This window comes from Panicum virgatum, chromosome 9N (assembly GCF_016808335.1).
Source record: "Panicum virgatum strain AP13 chromosome 9N, P.virgatum_v5, whole genome shotgun sequence".
Lineage (NCBI taxonomy): Eukaryota > Viridiplantae > Streptophyta > Magnoliopsida > Poales > Poaceae > Panicum > Panicum virgatum.
The window spans coordinates 22,434,902-22,451,327 of NC_053153.1; the positions used below are offsets into that span (position 1 = coordinate 22,434,902).

At 49.6% G+C, this 16,426-nt stretch overlaps 2 protein-coding genes across 9 annotated transcripts in view; both read right to left on the reverse strand.

Moving 5' to 3' along the window:
• The window catches only part of LOC120688089 (vacuolar protein sorting-associated protein 52 A-like), a 28,938-nt gene extending 20,005 nt beyond the window's left edge, over nucleotides 1–8,933 (reverse strand). For 6 of the 8 annotated variants that reach the window (XM_039970243.1, XM_039970242.1, XM_039970246.1 and 3 more), the window contains exons 1-5: nucleotides 8,525–8,933; nucleotides 8,267–8,371; nucleotides 8,059–8,116; nucleotides 7,538–7,633; nucleotides 372–473 (exon numbers count right to left, since the gene is read on the reverse strand). In XM_039970243.1, coding sequence (XP_039826177.1) covers nucleotides 372–473; nucleotides 7,538–7,633; nucleotides 8,059–8,116; nucleotides 8,267–8,371; nucleotides 8,525–8,856 — 693 coding nt within the window. In that variant the 5' untranslated portion in view covers nucleotides 8,857–8,933. Of the gene's footprint in view, nucleotides 1–371; nucleotides 474–7,537; nucleotides 7,634–8,058; nucleotides 8,117–8,266; nucleotides 8,372–8,519 lie in introns of all 8 variants that reach the window. The other 2 variants (XM_039970244.1, XM_039970248.1) reach the window with 2 other exon arrangements.
• Nucleotides 8,934–9,184: 251 nt separating this feature from the next.
• Nucleotides 9,185–16,138, reverse strand: LOC120688091 (E3 ubiquitin-protein ligase RING1-like). Its single transcript, XM_039970251.1, has 2 exons — nucleotides 14,868–16,138; nucleotides 9,185–9,475 (listed from the first exon to the last, which is right to left on the reverse strand). Exon 1 carries the CDS (start codon nucleotides 16,035–16,037, stop codon nucleotides 14,886–14,888), a length of 1,152 nt encoding a protein of 383 aa, XP_039826185.1. The 5' UTR covers nucleotides 16,038–16,138; the 3' UTR covers nucleotides 9,185–9,475; nucleotides 14,868–14,885.
• Between the last annotated feature and the right edge of the window lie 288 nt (nucleotides 16,139–16,426).

Consider the following 16,426-nt stretch of genomic DNA (forward strand, 5'->3'; position numbering starts at 1 on the left):
GATTTTTGCTCTTGGTTGGAAAAAACATAGTGGTTTGGTTTACAAAATGTCACAAAAACTTTGACAACCTTGGGTAGGTGATTTCTTATATTCTGGCCCAGAAGTCAATGGAATCATAAGATTACTGCAATGCTATGAAGGAGATTGTATACAAAAATGTCAATCCTGTATGACCATGTAAAGGCCAAGTTATCAGGTTCAGAGGGAGTGAAACCCCAATATAAGAGAATATGGAAGATCTGTCAAATATCATAGGCAAACACAACATGGTCGCCACATGATCTTTGAAGAAAAATGAAACACTTATGCATATTTACAGTTACAAATATGCCCATGTTCTGTATATCCACACAGTATTGTACTTCGCCTACCTGGAAGCCACTAAGAAGTGATCCTATTTGTGACAAAATAATGTCACATTCATGAATCTGATCATGCAACAGAGCAAGTTTGTCGTTGTCTTCAATATAATCCTGAGGATATAAAACAAGCAATCTTTAAGACCCAGGTGCTAGATGTAATGTTTCCACATATAATGTAAAATAGCAGAGCACGAGGTCAATATGATTTAGAACATAACAGGGCTGGCTATGAAAAAGATACAGAGCTATTTCATATTCCGTACAAAGCTATTGGATGAACTTACCTGTAAATAAGTTATAGTGCAAAGGTCGAGATTATAAGGTACCAATCAAATACTGTTTTTGATATGAAAAAAAAAGGAATCAGAAATTCAGAATATGCCATCTGAAGCACTTGAACCAGGGATAACAAAGCTCTATGCCTTTGTCCCTAAGGGACAATTGCATAAAACATAAAAAACTTGAGTGCTTCTGATTTTGACTTATACAAGGTCCTTGTATATTTGATAGTTCCTTGTATTTAGCAGTTAAACAACAACAACAACAACAACAACATAGCCTTTTTTCCCAAGCAAGTTGGGGTAGGCTAGAGATAAAACCCGAAAGAAATAAGTTCAAGGTTCAGGCACATTGATAGCTGGTCTCCAAACGCTCCTATCCAAAGCTATCTCTTTAGAGATATTCCAATCCTTAAGGTCTCTCTTAACCGACTCATCCCACGTCAGTTTAGGTCTACCTCTACCCCTCTTTACATTATCGACCCGCTCAAGAACCCCATTACGCACCGGCGCCTCAGGAGGCATTCGTTGGACATGTCCAAACCATCTTAGCCGATGCTGGGTAAGTTTCTCCTCAATTGGTGCCACCTCGACCCTATCCCGAATAACTTCGTTCCGGACTCTATCCCTCCTTGTGTGCCCGCAAAACCGCCGCAACATCCGCATCTCTGCTACACTCAGTTGCTGGACATGTCGCCTTTTTGTAGGCCAACATTCAGCACCGTATAACATCGCCGGACGAATTGCTGTCCTATAGAATTTGCCTTTTAGCTTTTGTGGCACCCTCTTGTCACAAAGGATGCCAGAAGCTTGCCGCCAATTCAACCAGCCAGCTAAAATTCTATGCCTAACATCTTCATCAATGTCGTCATCCTTTTATAGCACCGATCCTAAATACCGAAAAGTATCTTTCTGGACCACCACTTGCCCATCTAGACTAACGTCTCCCCCCTCATGCCTAGTCGCGCTGAAATCGCACATCATGTATTCGGTCTTGGTCCTACTAAGTCTGAACCATTTCGACTCTAACGTGCGTCTCCATAGCTCTAACTTCCTATTAACCCCTGCCCTACTCTCGTCAACTAGCACCACATCATCAGCAAAGAGCATACACCAAGGGATCTCACCTTGTATATCCCTTGTGACCTCATCCATCACTAAAGCAAATAAATAAGGGTTCAATGCTGACCCCTGGTGTACGCCTATGTTAATAGGAAAATCAGTGGTGTTGCCATCACATGTCCGGACAAACATTGTCGCATCTTTGTATACATCCTTAATGAGGGTAATGTACTTAGTTGGGACTTTGTGCTTCTCCAAGGCCCACCACATGACATTTCTCGGTACTTTGTCATATGCCTTCTCAAGGTCAATGAAGACCATGTGCAAATCCTTCTTCTGGTCCCAATATCTCTCCATCAATTGTCGTATTAAGAAAATCACCTCCATGGTTGACCTTCCAGGCATGAACCCAAATTGATTTTGGGTCACACTTGTCACTCTTCTTAGGCGATGCTCGATAACCCTCTCCCAAAGTTTCATCATATGGCTCATCAGCTTAATCCTGAAGGAATAAGTCTATGTCATCTCGGTCTTTGTGGGTCTCCACCTAGGACAGGTTTCAGTTCTTCTTTTGACCAGCATCTCAGACCTTGCATGGTCCTTGCTGCGTGGTGGTTGCTGCAGCTGCAGCACATTGGCATCTTAGACTAGCTTTAGCATCTAGAGGACAGCATCTAGAGGACAATAATTAGGACCTAGAGGACAGCATCTTAGACTAGTCCTTGGTGTGTGTTTTGGCTGCCCTGCAGCCCTTGTATAAAAGCGTGGCCACCCCTCCCGTTGGAAGGCATGGCATTGTGAGTGTGAATGAAGAAAAACCCAGAAAACTTCCCCAACTTGAGTGTCATCCTCTCAGCTCAATGAGAGTGAAAATTGAGCTGCTAACATCTGGTATCCGAGCCGTACTTTCCTGTAGGTTAGACATCTCCTGCACTTCTCCCTCCCAAGCAGCAGCTAGCACAGCAGCAGCTAGCGCAGCAGCAGCGGCAGTTAGCGCAGCAGCACCTGCTGCACCCTCTACTCCACCTTCCTCACCCGAGCAGACGAGCGGCAGCTCGTCTGAGGCTGCGTCTTCTCCACACAGCAGCCACCTGGAGGCGCGCCATGTCCGACGCACCGTCTCAGCGCTCGGTCGCCTCGAGCGCACGGTGTCAGCGAGATGCCGAGCTCGCCGCGGCAGAGGAGCGCAGGCGAGCGACGGCACAAGCCGCTGCAGCAGCGGCGAGGGCGGCCAGGCTGGCTGCAGCGGAGCTGGCGGCGGCCAGGGCGGAGGTGGAAGCAGAGGCGGCGGAGGATGCAGCGCGTGCGGCGGAGGTCGAGGTTGAGACCTTGCGCGGCAGCCTCAGCGGCTCCATCGCCGGCGACGCCACCGCCGACGAGGACCTTGAGGAGTTGGAGAGGGAGAGAGCGCGGGAGCGGACCGCGCGGTGGGCAGCAGTCCACCCCGGCGGCGGCGGCCTGGACGGCGGCGCGCCCGGCGGCGGTCCAGGGGCCCGCGCGCCCGGCGGCGGTCCAGGGGCCCGCGCGCCCGGCGGCGGTCCAGGGGCCCGCGCGCCCGGCGGCGGGCCAGGGGCCCGCGCGCCCGGCGGCGGCCTAGATGGCGGCGCGCCCGGCGGCGGCCTAGATGGCGGCGCGCCCGGCGACGGTCCAGGGGCCCGCGTGCCCGGCGGCGGAGGCGGCGCCCCTGGCGGCGTCCGCGTCCTTGGCGGCGGCGCGCAGGGCGGCGGCGGCGCTCCTGGCTGGGGTGCGCGCGGCGGCGCCCCCGGCTACCACGGCCTCCAGGCAGTGGTCAGGGACGTCGGTCCCGGTGGTGGGTGGCCCACCCTCACCAAGACCAACTACGTCGAGTGGGCCGCAGTCATGGAGGTGAAGCTCCAGGCGCGGCATATGTGGGAGGCAGTCCGGTACGGCGACGTCGACTACGATGAGGATCGACGGGCGCTGGATGCTCTCATCGCAGCAGCCCCGCCCGAGATGCAGTTCACGCTTTCCAAGAAGCGAACTGCCAAGGAGGCCTGGGACTCCATCGCTGCGGCACGTATCGGCAGCGACCGCGCCCGCAAGACCACTCTCCAGGCACTTCGCAAGGAGTGGGAGAACCTGGCCTTCAAGCCAGGTGAGGATGTTGATGACTTCGCCCTCCGTCTCAACACTCTACTGCAGAAGGTGGTGCAGTTCGGCGACGACACCTACGACGAGGAGAGAGCCGTCGAGAAGCTCTTCCGCTGCGTCCCCGAGAGGTACAGGCAGACCGCTCGCTCGATCGAGTCTCTGCTAGACCTCTCCACCATGACGATCGAGGAGGCGATAGGTCGCCTCAAGGTCGTCGATAGCGACGAGCCACAGCCTCCCTCGGGAGGCATCTCCATCGGTGGGAAGCTCCACCTCACTCAGGAGCAGTGGGAGGCTCGGCGCGGTGACAGGAGGAGGGGGGAGCCCTCTTCCTCGACTGGTGGCCGCAAGCGCGGCAAGCCGCGAAAGGGGCGCGGAGGTGCCCAAGCCGGGGCACGAGGGCGCGCCGAGGGTGGCGCCCGCGGAGATGCTCAGGGCGGCGCCGCTGACAGGCCCAAGGCGGCACGAGACGACGCCTGCCACAACTGTGGCAGGCCCGGCCACTGGGCCAGGGACTGCCCGCAGCGGAGGCGTAGGGGCCAAGCCCACGTCGCGGAGGCCCAGCCGGATGACGAGCCGGCTCTGTTCCTACTCCACGGGGACATGGAGCCGCAGCCGGCGGCACCGCCTGTCACCGCTCTACTCCACCTCGACGAGCCGCGTGCCCGAGTTCTCCTCGGCAACGGCTCCGACGACGACAGGGTCGATGGCTGGTACCTCGACTCCGGCGCCACGCACCACATGACCGGGCGGCGGGAGTTCTTCTCCGACCTGGACGTCGACGTAGGTGGCTCCGTCAGGTTCGGGGACTCCTCCGCCGTGGAGATCAAGGGCGTGGGCTCCGTGATCTTCACTGCCAAGTCCGGAGAGCACCGGATGCTCACCGGAGTCTACTACATCCCGGCGCTGCGGAACTCCATCATCAGCCTTGGGCAGCTCGATGAGAGCGGCTCCCGCGTGGTGATCGACAGCGGGGTCCTCCGCATCTGGGACCACCGTCGCCAGCTTCTCGCCAGGGTGGTTCGAGGGAAGAACCGCCTCTACATCCTCCATGTCGGGGTGGCCCAGCCTCTTTGTCTTGCAGCTCGCAGGGACGACGAGGCATGGCAGTGGCACGAGCGCTTTGGGCACCTCCACTTTGAGGCCCTGAAGCGGCTCGGCGCCAAGGAGATGGTGCGAGGCCTCCCGTGCCTCGACCACGTGGAGCAGCTCTGCGACGTCTGCGTGCTGACGAAGCAGAGGCGGCACTCCTTCCCCCAGCAGGCGAGCTTCCGAGCCAAGGAGCGGCTCGAGCTCGTACACGGGGACTTGTGTGGCCCGGTGACACCGGTCACACCGGGAGGACGACGCTACTTCCTGCTGCTCGTCGACGACCTCTCCCGCTTCATGTGGGTGATGATCCTCGGCAGCAAGGGAGAGGCTGCGGACGCCATCAGGCGTGCTCAGGCTGCAGAGGAGGCGGAGAGCGGCAGCAAGCTGCAGAGGAATAAGTCTATGTCATCTCGGTCTTTGTGGGTCTCCACCTAGGACAGGTTTCAGTTCTTCTTTTGACCAGCATCTCAGACCTTGCATGGTCCTTGCTGCGTGGTGGTTGCTGCAGCTGCAGCACATTGGCATCTTAGACTAGCTTTAGCATCTAGAGGACAGCATCTAGAGGACAATAATTAGGACCTAGAGGACAGCATCTTAGACTAGTCCTTGGTGTGTGTTTTGGCTGCCCTGCAGCCCTTGTATAAAAGCGTAGCCACCCCTCCCGTTGGAAGGCATGGCATTGTGAGTGTGAATGAAGAAAAAACCCAGAAAACTTCCCCAACTTGAGTGTCATCCTCTCAGCTCAATGAGAGTGAAAATTGAGCTGCTAACAAATCCCACGGTAGTTAGTACTACTTTGAACATCGCCCTTGTTTTTGAAGATAGGTACTAATATACTTCTCCTTCATTCTTCCGGCATCTTGTTTGACCAAAAAATGAGATTAAAAAGCTTAGTTAACCATACTATTGCTCTATCTCCTAGGCATCTCCACACCTCAATGGGGATACCATCAGGGCCCATCGCTTTACCTCCCTTCATCCTCTTCAAAGCCTCCCCGATCTCTACCTCCTGAATTCTCCTCACAAAACGTCTGTTGGTATCGTCAAAAGAGTCATCTAAAGAGTAGGGCCCTCACTCTCCTCATTAAACAACTTGTCGAAGTACTCTCTCCATCTATCCATGATCTCCTCATCCTTCACTAGCAGTCGATCTGTCCCATCCTTAATGCATTTGATTTGGTTGATGTCCCTTGTCTTCCGCTCGCGGATCCTAGCCATCCTATAAATGTCATTCTCCCCTTCTTTCGTGCCTAGCCGCTGCCTTACCCTTTGCTACACTCACAGCTCGCTTTGCAACCCTCTTCGCTAATTTATAGCCCTCGATGTTGGCTGTACTCTTGTCAAGGTGGAGGCGCTTGAAACACTCCTTCTTCTCCTTAATAGCCCTTTGCACCTCGTCGTTCCACCACTAAGTGTCTTTCCCCTCCTGTTTAACTCCCCTACTCACGCCAAACATCTCTGAGGCCACCTTCCGAACACATGTTGCCATCTTTAGCCACATGTCATCTGCGTCTTCTCCTTCTTCCCAAAGCCCCTCACCTAGCATCCTTTCCTTAAACGCTTGTGCCGCTTCCCCTCTAAGCTTCCACCACTTTGTTCTCGCAATCTTGGCACGTTTGTCCCAGTGGACACGTACCCGAAGACGAAAGTCTGCCACCACAAGCTTGTGTTGAGGGACAACACACTCCCCAGGTACCACCTTACAATCTAACCAATCACGTCTATCCTCCCTCCTAGCAAGGATAAAGTCGATCTGGCTCGAGTGTTGTCCACTACGAAACGTCACAAGATGGGATTCTCTTTTCTTAAACACGGTATTTGCTATCAACAAGTCGTAGGCTAACGCGAAGTTCAACACATCCTCCCCCTCTTGACTCCTGCTACCATACCCAAAACCCCCGTGCACTCGCTCGAACCCTACATTAGTCGCACCAACATGGCCGTTGAGATCTCCTCCTATGAAGAGTTTCTCGCTGGTAGGCACGGTACTAACTATGCTATCTAGATCTTCCCAGAACTGCATCTTGGTGCTCTCACTAAGGCCTACCTGAGGGGCATAGGCACCGATCACATTCAAAACCGAATCTCCAACTACCAACCGGATTAGGATAATCCGGTCGCCTTGCCTTCTAACCTCTACGACTCCATCCTTAAGGCTCCTATCAATTAAGATGCCTACACCATTCCTACCCGGGGTTCTACCCGCAGTTAAACAACATGATACAGTAATAAATTGGGAAGCCAAGTGTCCGACAAAAACATCCAAGCTAATTAAGATTCAGAACAACTTTTTTATCCAAGAACAAATAAAATAGTAATGATAGCTAAGAAACAAAACATAGTTTTGTTATGCTCTGCTCAAATAAAAACTGGATATCATATATAGTTGGTAATGATATGTGGCCTAAGTTTCCTTGATGTAATTATTATTTTTTTGATTTGCGGGGAATCTATTTAAAGAAAGGAAAGTATACATCCACCGAAGTGGATCCCATTAAAAAAAAAAGTTAGCAATACCATAAAATAATATGATAGCCATAGCTTGTGAAAAGAGAAGATGTGCTGCAATTTATATTGTAGTTTTAACAATACATTAACGGTTGCATAGCTAAAGCTTTCAGCAACTCATACTTGAATCAGAGTTTCTTCAATATGGCCTAGGTTGCCCTCAACCAATGTCGCCATGCCACGTTGTTTTTCACCATTCCTTAAAATAGTTATTAGTACCTGGAGACAACAGAGAACATCATATCAGCCTTTAATATGACTGCATATGAGGAAAGAGAACTCAAGCTTCTAAGAATTTGGGTGAGGTATATTTGGGTTGGGTGTAAGCCAAAGGGTAGATAGATCAAAGTCCAATTTATATTATAAGCCAAGTGCAGAGTACTTTATTCATCTTTTCCAAATGCCGAACATCATTATGAAGGTGTGAATTTTTCGCATTTAAGTCCAAAATGGATCCTAAAACGTGAAAAATGGTAAACTAAGACCAAGAGTACGGATGAATAATTAGTATTGCATGATCCAGTATATTAATTAAAATGCTAACTATGCAGTTATCTGACATACATGGAAACAATATCAAACTACATGCAAATCAGTAGTCACATAAAATGGAGAATGAGAAACATCAGTGGCCCATGACTCACATCATAATCCTTGTGCTCTTCGAGTTCCTCCTCCAACTCATCCAGTGATATATCCTCACTGTTAGAAGGATCCAGAAAAAAAAATCCAATGATATGGTAATATACCATTTGGTGAAATCGCATTTACAATACAATTACTCTGTGAATCTCTAAACCTTTTGCATGTACGGTCATTTTCGCGAAATATCCAAAGCAGGTAATGTGGTACCTTTCCGAATCCTCATCGAAGCACAAAAACCGACCAAAACGTTCTTCAATTCGCTGCTCCTGAGCCCAAGCCATAGGGGTTGCTGCTACCACGCTTGTAGTTCTTCTAACATACAGCAGGAATCATCTTAGAGGCAGACTGCATGAGCGGTCTGGAAGGAAAGGCGTGGGGATGCGATGCACGCCCAACTGAAGCAGCCAAACACATATAGAAATCGCAGGCTCGAAATTAGTTGAATAGGGGGAAGGGATACCTCACCTCGCCTTGGCCCTGGCTGCTGCCCCTCTTCGGCTCTTCTCGCGATCGGGAGGCGAGGGAAATGGAGTGAGCGGGGGGCGCGATCCGATTCGCGCGCTCGCGCCGCTCTGCAGCGGGCGCGCGTTTTGAACCGATCGCGGAGCCGCCGGGTCGGTTCTATTTTTGGGCTTGGAGCGGCCTGGCGGCTGCTCTTGTTTGGATTGCAATCTTGCAGGGGAAAAAAAAAGTTGTACAGTACATGCATCACTTGGCATTCGAGACAGTAGTGAAGTCTGAATTGACTCCGTTTGGCTTGCCAGCCAACAACCAGCAGTGCTTTTCTTATAGATCATCAGCAGTACTTAATAGTTCGTTTGTGCGTGGGACCGGGACAGATCCGACGTGCGCCAGCTCTGCACTTGCTAAACATCAGCTACCGTCCTTGATCTCACATTGATTCCAGAATTCAGATGGAACATTGCAATTCAATGTGCACCAGAGACCACAAGAAGGCAAGGAACCCACTCACAATGCGCAGGCGCAGCCGTCCATAGCACGCAGAATGGCAGATGCAGTGGAGGGCCTACATACAGATCTGCAACCATACAAGCACGCAAGAACACATACAGGTCGCACGCCAGGCATGGCATACCTGGCGACTTTGCTCTCCATCGCACGTTATTTTTGCCACATTCCCACTCCCACGGGTTAAGATAGATCTGGTATTCACCGTTTAATGAAGCGGGACCAATCAACAAATCTGCACATAAAAGTTCTCAAAACGCAAATTCTGCTGCGGGGGGCAGTTTTTGCGCCTTGTGTACATATGACCTAACGAACACCGAGGACACAAACTAGAACGAACGGATTGTTACATAACAGACAGACAGTAAATTCCCTTGGTTCTTTCATGTCTGTGGGTATAGTCACGGCAACACTGCAGACTTTTGAATGGATCGCCAAGAGGTGAACCTGCAACAAGATAGAAGAATATGTTGTTACTTGTTGGAGAAACCACAAAATCAGATGTTAGAGAAAAAGAAACCACAAAAGCAGAAATGGTACTTTGAGGTGCGAAGAAGAAAAGAGGCAACGTGAGTCATGGCACAAGCAAACAAAGGTGTTGCTTGTAAGGAAAACAAGAAGATCCAATAGGTTGAAATTGAACCATATGCATGCCTGATAAAGACTAAAGAGTACAATCTTATATACACAGAAAGATCTAGCATGTTCCCGAGACAGTTTAGAAACTTCATTAGAGCATGTGATTCTTTAAATAATGTCTATTCTAGCATTAGTATTCCATCACGTGTTCACATCACTGTCCTCCAGAAAATACCAGCTTCTCCACACTTTCAATTTTACAATATCATGTGCCCCAACTGCCCAAGAAAACTATGAATTTCGCTGCCAAAGACGTGACCTTCTAACTAGTGTTAAGGATTATGTGTATAAACCTCTGTTTTCATTAGATACACACTAATGACAAAAAAAAAGGAAAAATCATATGGTATGTGATTGAATAAATGTGTGCAAGGTGGTTAAGTGATTATAAAAATGCTGAACAAAGCTACTCCAAGCTAAATGGTTCTGCTGATTGATCTTATTTCTGAATCAACCATCAGGCAATAAAAAAAGGGCAAACTAAAAACCAATACAAAATAAACTAGAAGCACCCCAGGATTCAATTAGAAAAAACAGAGATGCACTCCAAGGAGCAATACAGTGGTATGAATGTTTTTGTTGCAATGCACCCATGCATCCAATCCGATGTTATGAATTGACATTTTTTACCAGAGTTGAGGAAGGACACAAAGAAAAGTATGGACAGCTGAGCACTTCAATAATCCATCATTTATACCTTCAATATATTGTATAATTAACTAATTATGAAAGAAGTAAACCAAAATGGCTGATCATAGTCGCCATAATTGATAGAATCCACGGGAACCATGTAGGTAGCCAATTGTGAATAAGACCTAAACTGAGAAAGACATCTGCATAAACCATGTCGTGCAAACAAATCACATGCAAAAACTTATATTATTATTCGGTTACCCTTTCTGAGAAAAAGGGGGGCAGTTTTTAATATGCTGGTTTTGTTGGTCCTCCTAGTCTTCTGTATACTAGAAATGATACTCGGATCTTGAAACATTCCAGAAATCATGCTAAGAGATAGAATGGAAAAACTGGATGTAGAATCTAGAATCTACCAAACCCCACAGGAGGGCTAAATAACTACAAAAGGAAGTTAGCTATATAGCCGTATGATTACCAGAAGAGCATGCCAAATGTACAAAACAACACTTACTATTGTAGAGTTATTTTGGTCTAGAAGTTAAATAATGTAGCCAATAGAAAAAAATGCAATGATGATGATGGCGAGCTTATTCGTCCACAAATCAATGTCTTCCTAAATGGACAACTGATCTCTACAGTTATGCAAGATGTACCATCTGAAGTTATTGTGTGTAATCAAAAAGGCTTTTCCTATGAGAAAATAGAGGGCCTTTATAGGAAGAGACACATCACATATTGATGTAATGTAGTTTACATGAGACAGTTGGAAGCATAGATTGTGTTAGATTCCTGAATTTTCCTCTGCTTCAAATACAGAATTGATCCCTAATCATGTGATTGAACAATGTAAGTGAATATTCAGCAAAATATTAACAATGTACCATTTAATATGTACAATTGTAGGATCAGGATCATAAGCACAAAGAAATTAACCAAGACCTCTATGGCAATTAGTGCATTAAGGGTCATTAATACCATCTACTGTTGCACCACTTCGTTTACAATAGGAATCAGGGGATTTCTTGAGAAGGGGTTTCAATTGAACCGACAACCTCCATGGGTACAAACTTGCTTTCTCACTGGAAACATAGTCCAAGTATTGAGTTCTTTTTTTTAAGAAAAAGAAACTTATTAGGAGTCTGAACAATGGACAAACATAAACCACTGTTTCTGCACGACATGGACTTATTGCAACTCTGAACAGTGAAAAAGCATAGGCTGCTGTTTCTGTATGACACTGGAAGGTTACTAGGCACTACATCAAACAACAACAACAAGCTTTTTTTCCCAAGCAAGTTGGGGTAGGCTAGAGATGAAACCCGAAAGAAATAAGTTCAAGGTTCATGCACATTGATAGCTAGTCTCCAAGCGCTCCTATCCAAAGCTATCTCTTTAGAAATATTCCAATTCTTTAGATCTCTCTTAACCGACCCATCCCACGTCAGTTTAGGTCTACCTCTACCCCTCTTTACATTATCGACCCGCTCAAGAACCCCATTACGCACCGGCGCCCAGAGTTCCGCTAGGCGACGCCTTAGGCGCGCCTAGGCGCGACTAGGCGCTAGTCGATGCCTGTCCGCCTGGCTTAGGGGGAAGGCGGAGGTCTAGGCGAGCGCGGTGCCTAGGCGACTCCAGGCGGCGCGGAGGCGGCGATTCGGCGCGCGGAGGCGCCCTAGGCGAGCGCGGAGGCGGTCGTCGTGGCCGGTCGCGCGAAAGTTTTCGCTCCCGCGGTGGGCGCGCGCGCAGACGCCTTCAAGCGCGGGAAAAGAAGCCCCGCGCAGGAAGAATAAGACAGGGAGGAGGCCGCGCGTGCGCGGAAAGGAAGCCGCGGGCTCGGACGGCTGCTCACTTGCCTGCGACCCTACCTCGAAGCTCGAAGGCCGTCGTCACCACCGGTCGAGCTCGTCCACGCCTTCCTCATCCTCCGCCAGGAGCTCCTCCCCGCCTCACCGCCGGTGCATCCCTCCCGCCGCCGCCTGGAGCTCCTCCACGCCTCCCGCACCCCTCCCCGACGGCTGCTCCTGCTCCCCTCCCTCCTCCCCCAGTGGTAGCCCCAAGTGGCAAGGTGAGTCCCCTCCCCCATCGGTTGCTCTGCTCCCCTCCCCTATTGCTGTGCTCCCCTCCTCTGCTTCTGTATATTGATGGCTGTGACTGAATCTGAATGACTGTGTGACTGAATCTGAATGGTATTACTGTGTGTGTGTGTGATTTAAGTTGAAATTGCAGTTCAGCTGATTTAGTTGAGTCATGTAGCATGCTGATTTACTGGAAGTCATGATGATTCATGAGTTCAGGCATGCTGATTTAGTTTAGCTTGTACAGAACTGATTCTTTTTGTTTTTGTATCACAGTGCACTGTCAAGTTTGACCATTAGATCAGATTATTCCTAAATCATCTTGCTTTGTTGTTCTAGGAGTTTGTAAATGTAATTCTAAATGTGATTGCAATGTCAGCTTGATTTAGGATGTCGACAACAGAAAGTGATGCAGCAGCTGGTGCACATGCACCTACAACAGAAAGTGATGCAGCAGAAAGTGAAATGGTATATTGGTATGTCAGTATGTGTCTCTGTCTTGAACTTGTGAACTGCTGGTGTGTGTGACTGTTTTTTTTCCTTTTGTGAGAACTATGCGGTGTCTGAACAAGACCTTTATTTATGCATTGTGTTGTGCACTTGTAATGCTTTCCTGTCCACTTGTCTGTGATTCAAATTTGCAATTACTAGCTGCTGCTACTCTCCTTTGGTGTGTTCCTGGAATGGATGGGAGATGGCTGGTATTCAGATAAGTATCAACTTCCTATTTAAGCCACCCAGGTATGTCTACTACTCTCTCTTCTATATACATTCAGCAGTATATGCTTCTATATAACTTATTTATTCAGCATTTTCTGCTGTATATAATATATATATATATGTTATTTAGTAAAATGGCAAAACGCCTAGCAAAACACCTAGAAACGCCTAGGCTGGCCTAGGCTAGCCTAGGCGCTAGGCTAGGGGTCATCGCCTAGAGAGCGCCTAGCGCCTAGCTGAACTTTGCCGGCGCCTCAGGAGGCCTTCGTTGGACATGTCCAAACTATCTCAGTCGATGCTGGGTAAGTTTCTCCTCAATTGGTGCCACCCCGACCCTATCCCGAAAAACTTCGTTCCGGACTCTATCCCTCCTTGTGTGCCCGCAAAACCACCACAACATCCGCATCTATGCTACACTCAGTTGCTGGACATGTCGCCTTTTTGTAGGCCAACATTCAGCACCGTATAACATCGCCGGACGAATTGTTGTCCTATAGAATTTGCCTTTTAGCTTTTGTGGCACCCTCTTGTCACAAAGGATGCCAGAAGCTTGCCGCCATTTCAACCAGCCAGCTGAAATTCTATGCCTAACATCTTCATCAATGTCGCCATCCTTTTGTAGCACCGATCCTAAATACCGAAAAGTATCCTTCTGGACCACCACTTGCCCATCTAGACTAATGTCTCCCCCCTCATGCCTAGTCGCGCTGAAATCGCACATCATGTACTCGGTTTTGGTCCTACTAAGTCTGAACTCTTTCGACTCTAACGTGTGTCTCCATAGCTCTAACTTCCTATTAACCCCTGCCCTACTCTCGTCAACTAGCACCACATCATCAGCAAAGAGCATACACCAAGGGATCTCACCTTATATATCCCTTGTGATCTCATCCATCACTAAAGCAAATAAATAAGGGCTCAATGCTGACCCCTGGTGTAGGCCTATGTTAATAGGAAAGTCAGTGGTGTTGCCATCACATGTCCGGACAAACGTCGTCGCATCCTTGTACATATCCTTAATGAGGGTAATGTACTTAGTTGGGACTTTGTGTTTCTCCAAGGCCCACTACATGACATTTCTCGGTACTTTGTCATATGCCTTCTCAAGGTCAATGAAGACCATGTGCAAGTTCTTCTTCTGCTCCCTATATCTCTCCATCAATTGTCGTATTAAGAAAATCGCCTCCATGGTTGACCTTCCAGGCATGAATCTAAATTGGTTTTGGGTCACACTTGTCACTCTTCTTAGGCGATGCTCGATAACCCTCTCCCAAAGCTTCATCGTATGGCTCATCAGCTTAATCCCACGGTAGTTAGTACAACTTTGAACATCGCCCTTGTTTTTGAAGATAGGTACTAATATACTTCTCCTCCATTCTTCCGGCATCTTATTTGACCGAAAAATGAGATTAAAAAGCTTAGTTTGAACAATTAATATACTGGATATGAAAGGTACACTTAAAAACTGGATATGAACAATTAATGTACTATTGCTTCACCATTTCCTGCTTTATCCATGTTTCTAAAGACTTCCACAAGTTTGATGCTATTTTAGGATAGAGAATATCATTTTACCACATTCTCACTAAATTGGGGTATTTCCTTCCTTCCACTATGGTTAAGAAGAAAGCAGTAGTTCGATTGAAAAAATTTAGAACAAAAAAATTTGGACTTTGATGTGAGAATAAATAGTTCTAAAAAGGTTACATTACAATCCACTTTGAAAAACTATAGCCAGAAAAGGTAGCAGTGTTTGACTATGCAAATACCTCCAGGTTGATTTTTGCTTAATTCTTGCTGCTGGGCGCGCCACCATCTTGCGATCCACTGCCCTGAGAGTTGCTACCGCTGCCCCCATTGTTCCCATCCTGCTGCGATGTTTGCCCTCCCAATCCACTGAACGGCCACGGCAGCGACACATTGAACCTCCTCTCAACCACCCTAGCATTCTCCTCCCTCTCCTCCATCCTTTCATCAGCAGCAGTAGTGCTCCCAGATGCAACCGCAGCAATTCCAACAGGCGGCTGCGGAATAGAGGCCTTCCGCCCCTCATAATCAGGATCATCAGTGGGGAGCTCAAAACGACATATTGGGCATGAGTTGTGAAGCTCCAGCCAGGGCACGATGCAGTCAGCATGGTAGATGTGCTTGCAGGGCATCTGCTTGGCTACCTCCCCAGGAGAGAAATCATCCTTGCACACGGCACACTCAGCGCCCTCTGCCGCGGCAACCATTGCGTGAGTCACGACGACATCGGGGAGAGCGGAGAGGGCCGACTTGGCTGCTGGCGGTGTGCCATAGCGGTTAGGGTCGTTCTCGGCGAGCTGCTCGATGAGTTGCTCAAGGCCCGGGCCAACGAAGTAGTCCCCGAAGCTTGCCCCGCCGACGCGGCCAAGGCCGAGGCCCGGGCCGAGGCTTAGGCTGGCGTCGTCGAGGAGGACCTGGATGTTGGCCCCTCCCTCCATGAGGTTATGGAGGTAGCTCTGGAAGAACGTGACCGGGTCGAAGGGCTCGGGCTCGTTCTCGGGGGTCGCCGTGCCGGCGGCGGAGCGCACGCCGCCGCCGACCCGGCCGGATTGTTCGCCGAGTCCGAGGAAGGTGTTGAGGATGGAGGAGATGTCGTTGGTCTGGGACGGCGAGGTCGCGGCGGAAGAGGACGAGGACGAGAGGGAAGGGGACCCGCCGGAGCCGGCAGCTGGGGCTGGGGCGGTGCTGGCGGCGGGGATCGTGGTGGAGGCGAAGGGGAAGGGGAAGGGGAGCGGGATGAAGGTGGGGGCCGGGACGGTGACCTCCTCGAGGAAGTCGCCGTGGCAGTCGGGGCAGGAGAGCTCCCCGGCGGCGGCGGCGGAGGCCGCGATGAGGACGGTGCGGTTGCATTGGTAGCAGAAGTACTGCTTGCGCGCGGCGGCGGCGAAGTAGGCGGCGGCTGGAGTGGACATGGCGGCGCCCGGCGATCTCGCGGCGGCGGGGATTGGGATTTTTCTTTTTCCTCTCTCTGGAATTTAGGTCGTCGATTTTCCAGGGCTGTGTTTTGTGGGGAGCGATTTCCTCCGGATTTATATTTATTTATTATACGAAGCGTCGGAGCACGGGATCAGGCAGGGGAGGACACGGTGTTCGTTCGGTGAGGCCGGGTCGGATCACCGCCCGGTCGCGGTATTTCACTCGGGGTAGAACACGGCAGTCGCGGTTTGGACTTTGGACCGAAACCGTCGCCTTTTTTAATATGAGATGATGATATAAACTCTTGTGATCAGAACGTAGTGGAACTGTCCTCCTTCGGTGCAACGTAGTAGAACTCGTCGACAAATAAAATTAAGTGACTAAT

What these genes read in the sequence shown, in the direction of transcription:
- LOC120688091 (XM_039970251.1), bottom strand. Translation starts at nt 16,037, where the DNA reads ATGTCCACTCCAGCCGCCGCCTACTTCGCCGCCGCCGCGCGCAAGCAG.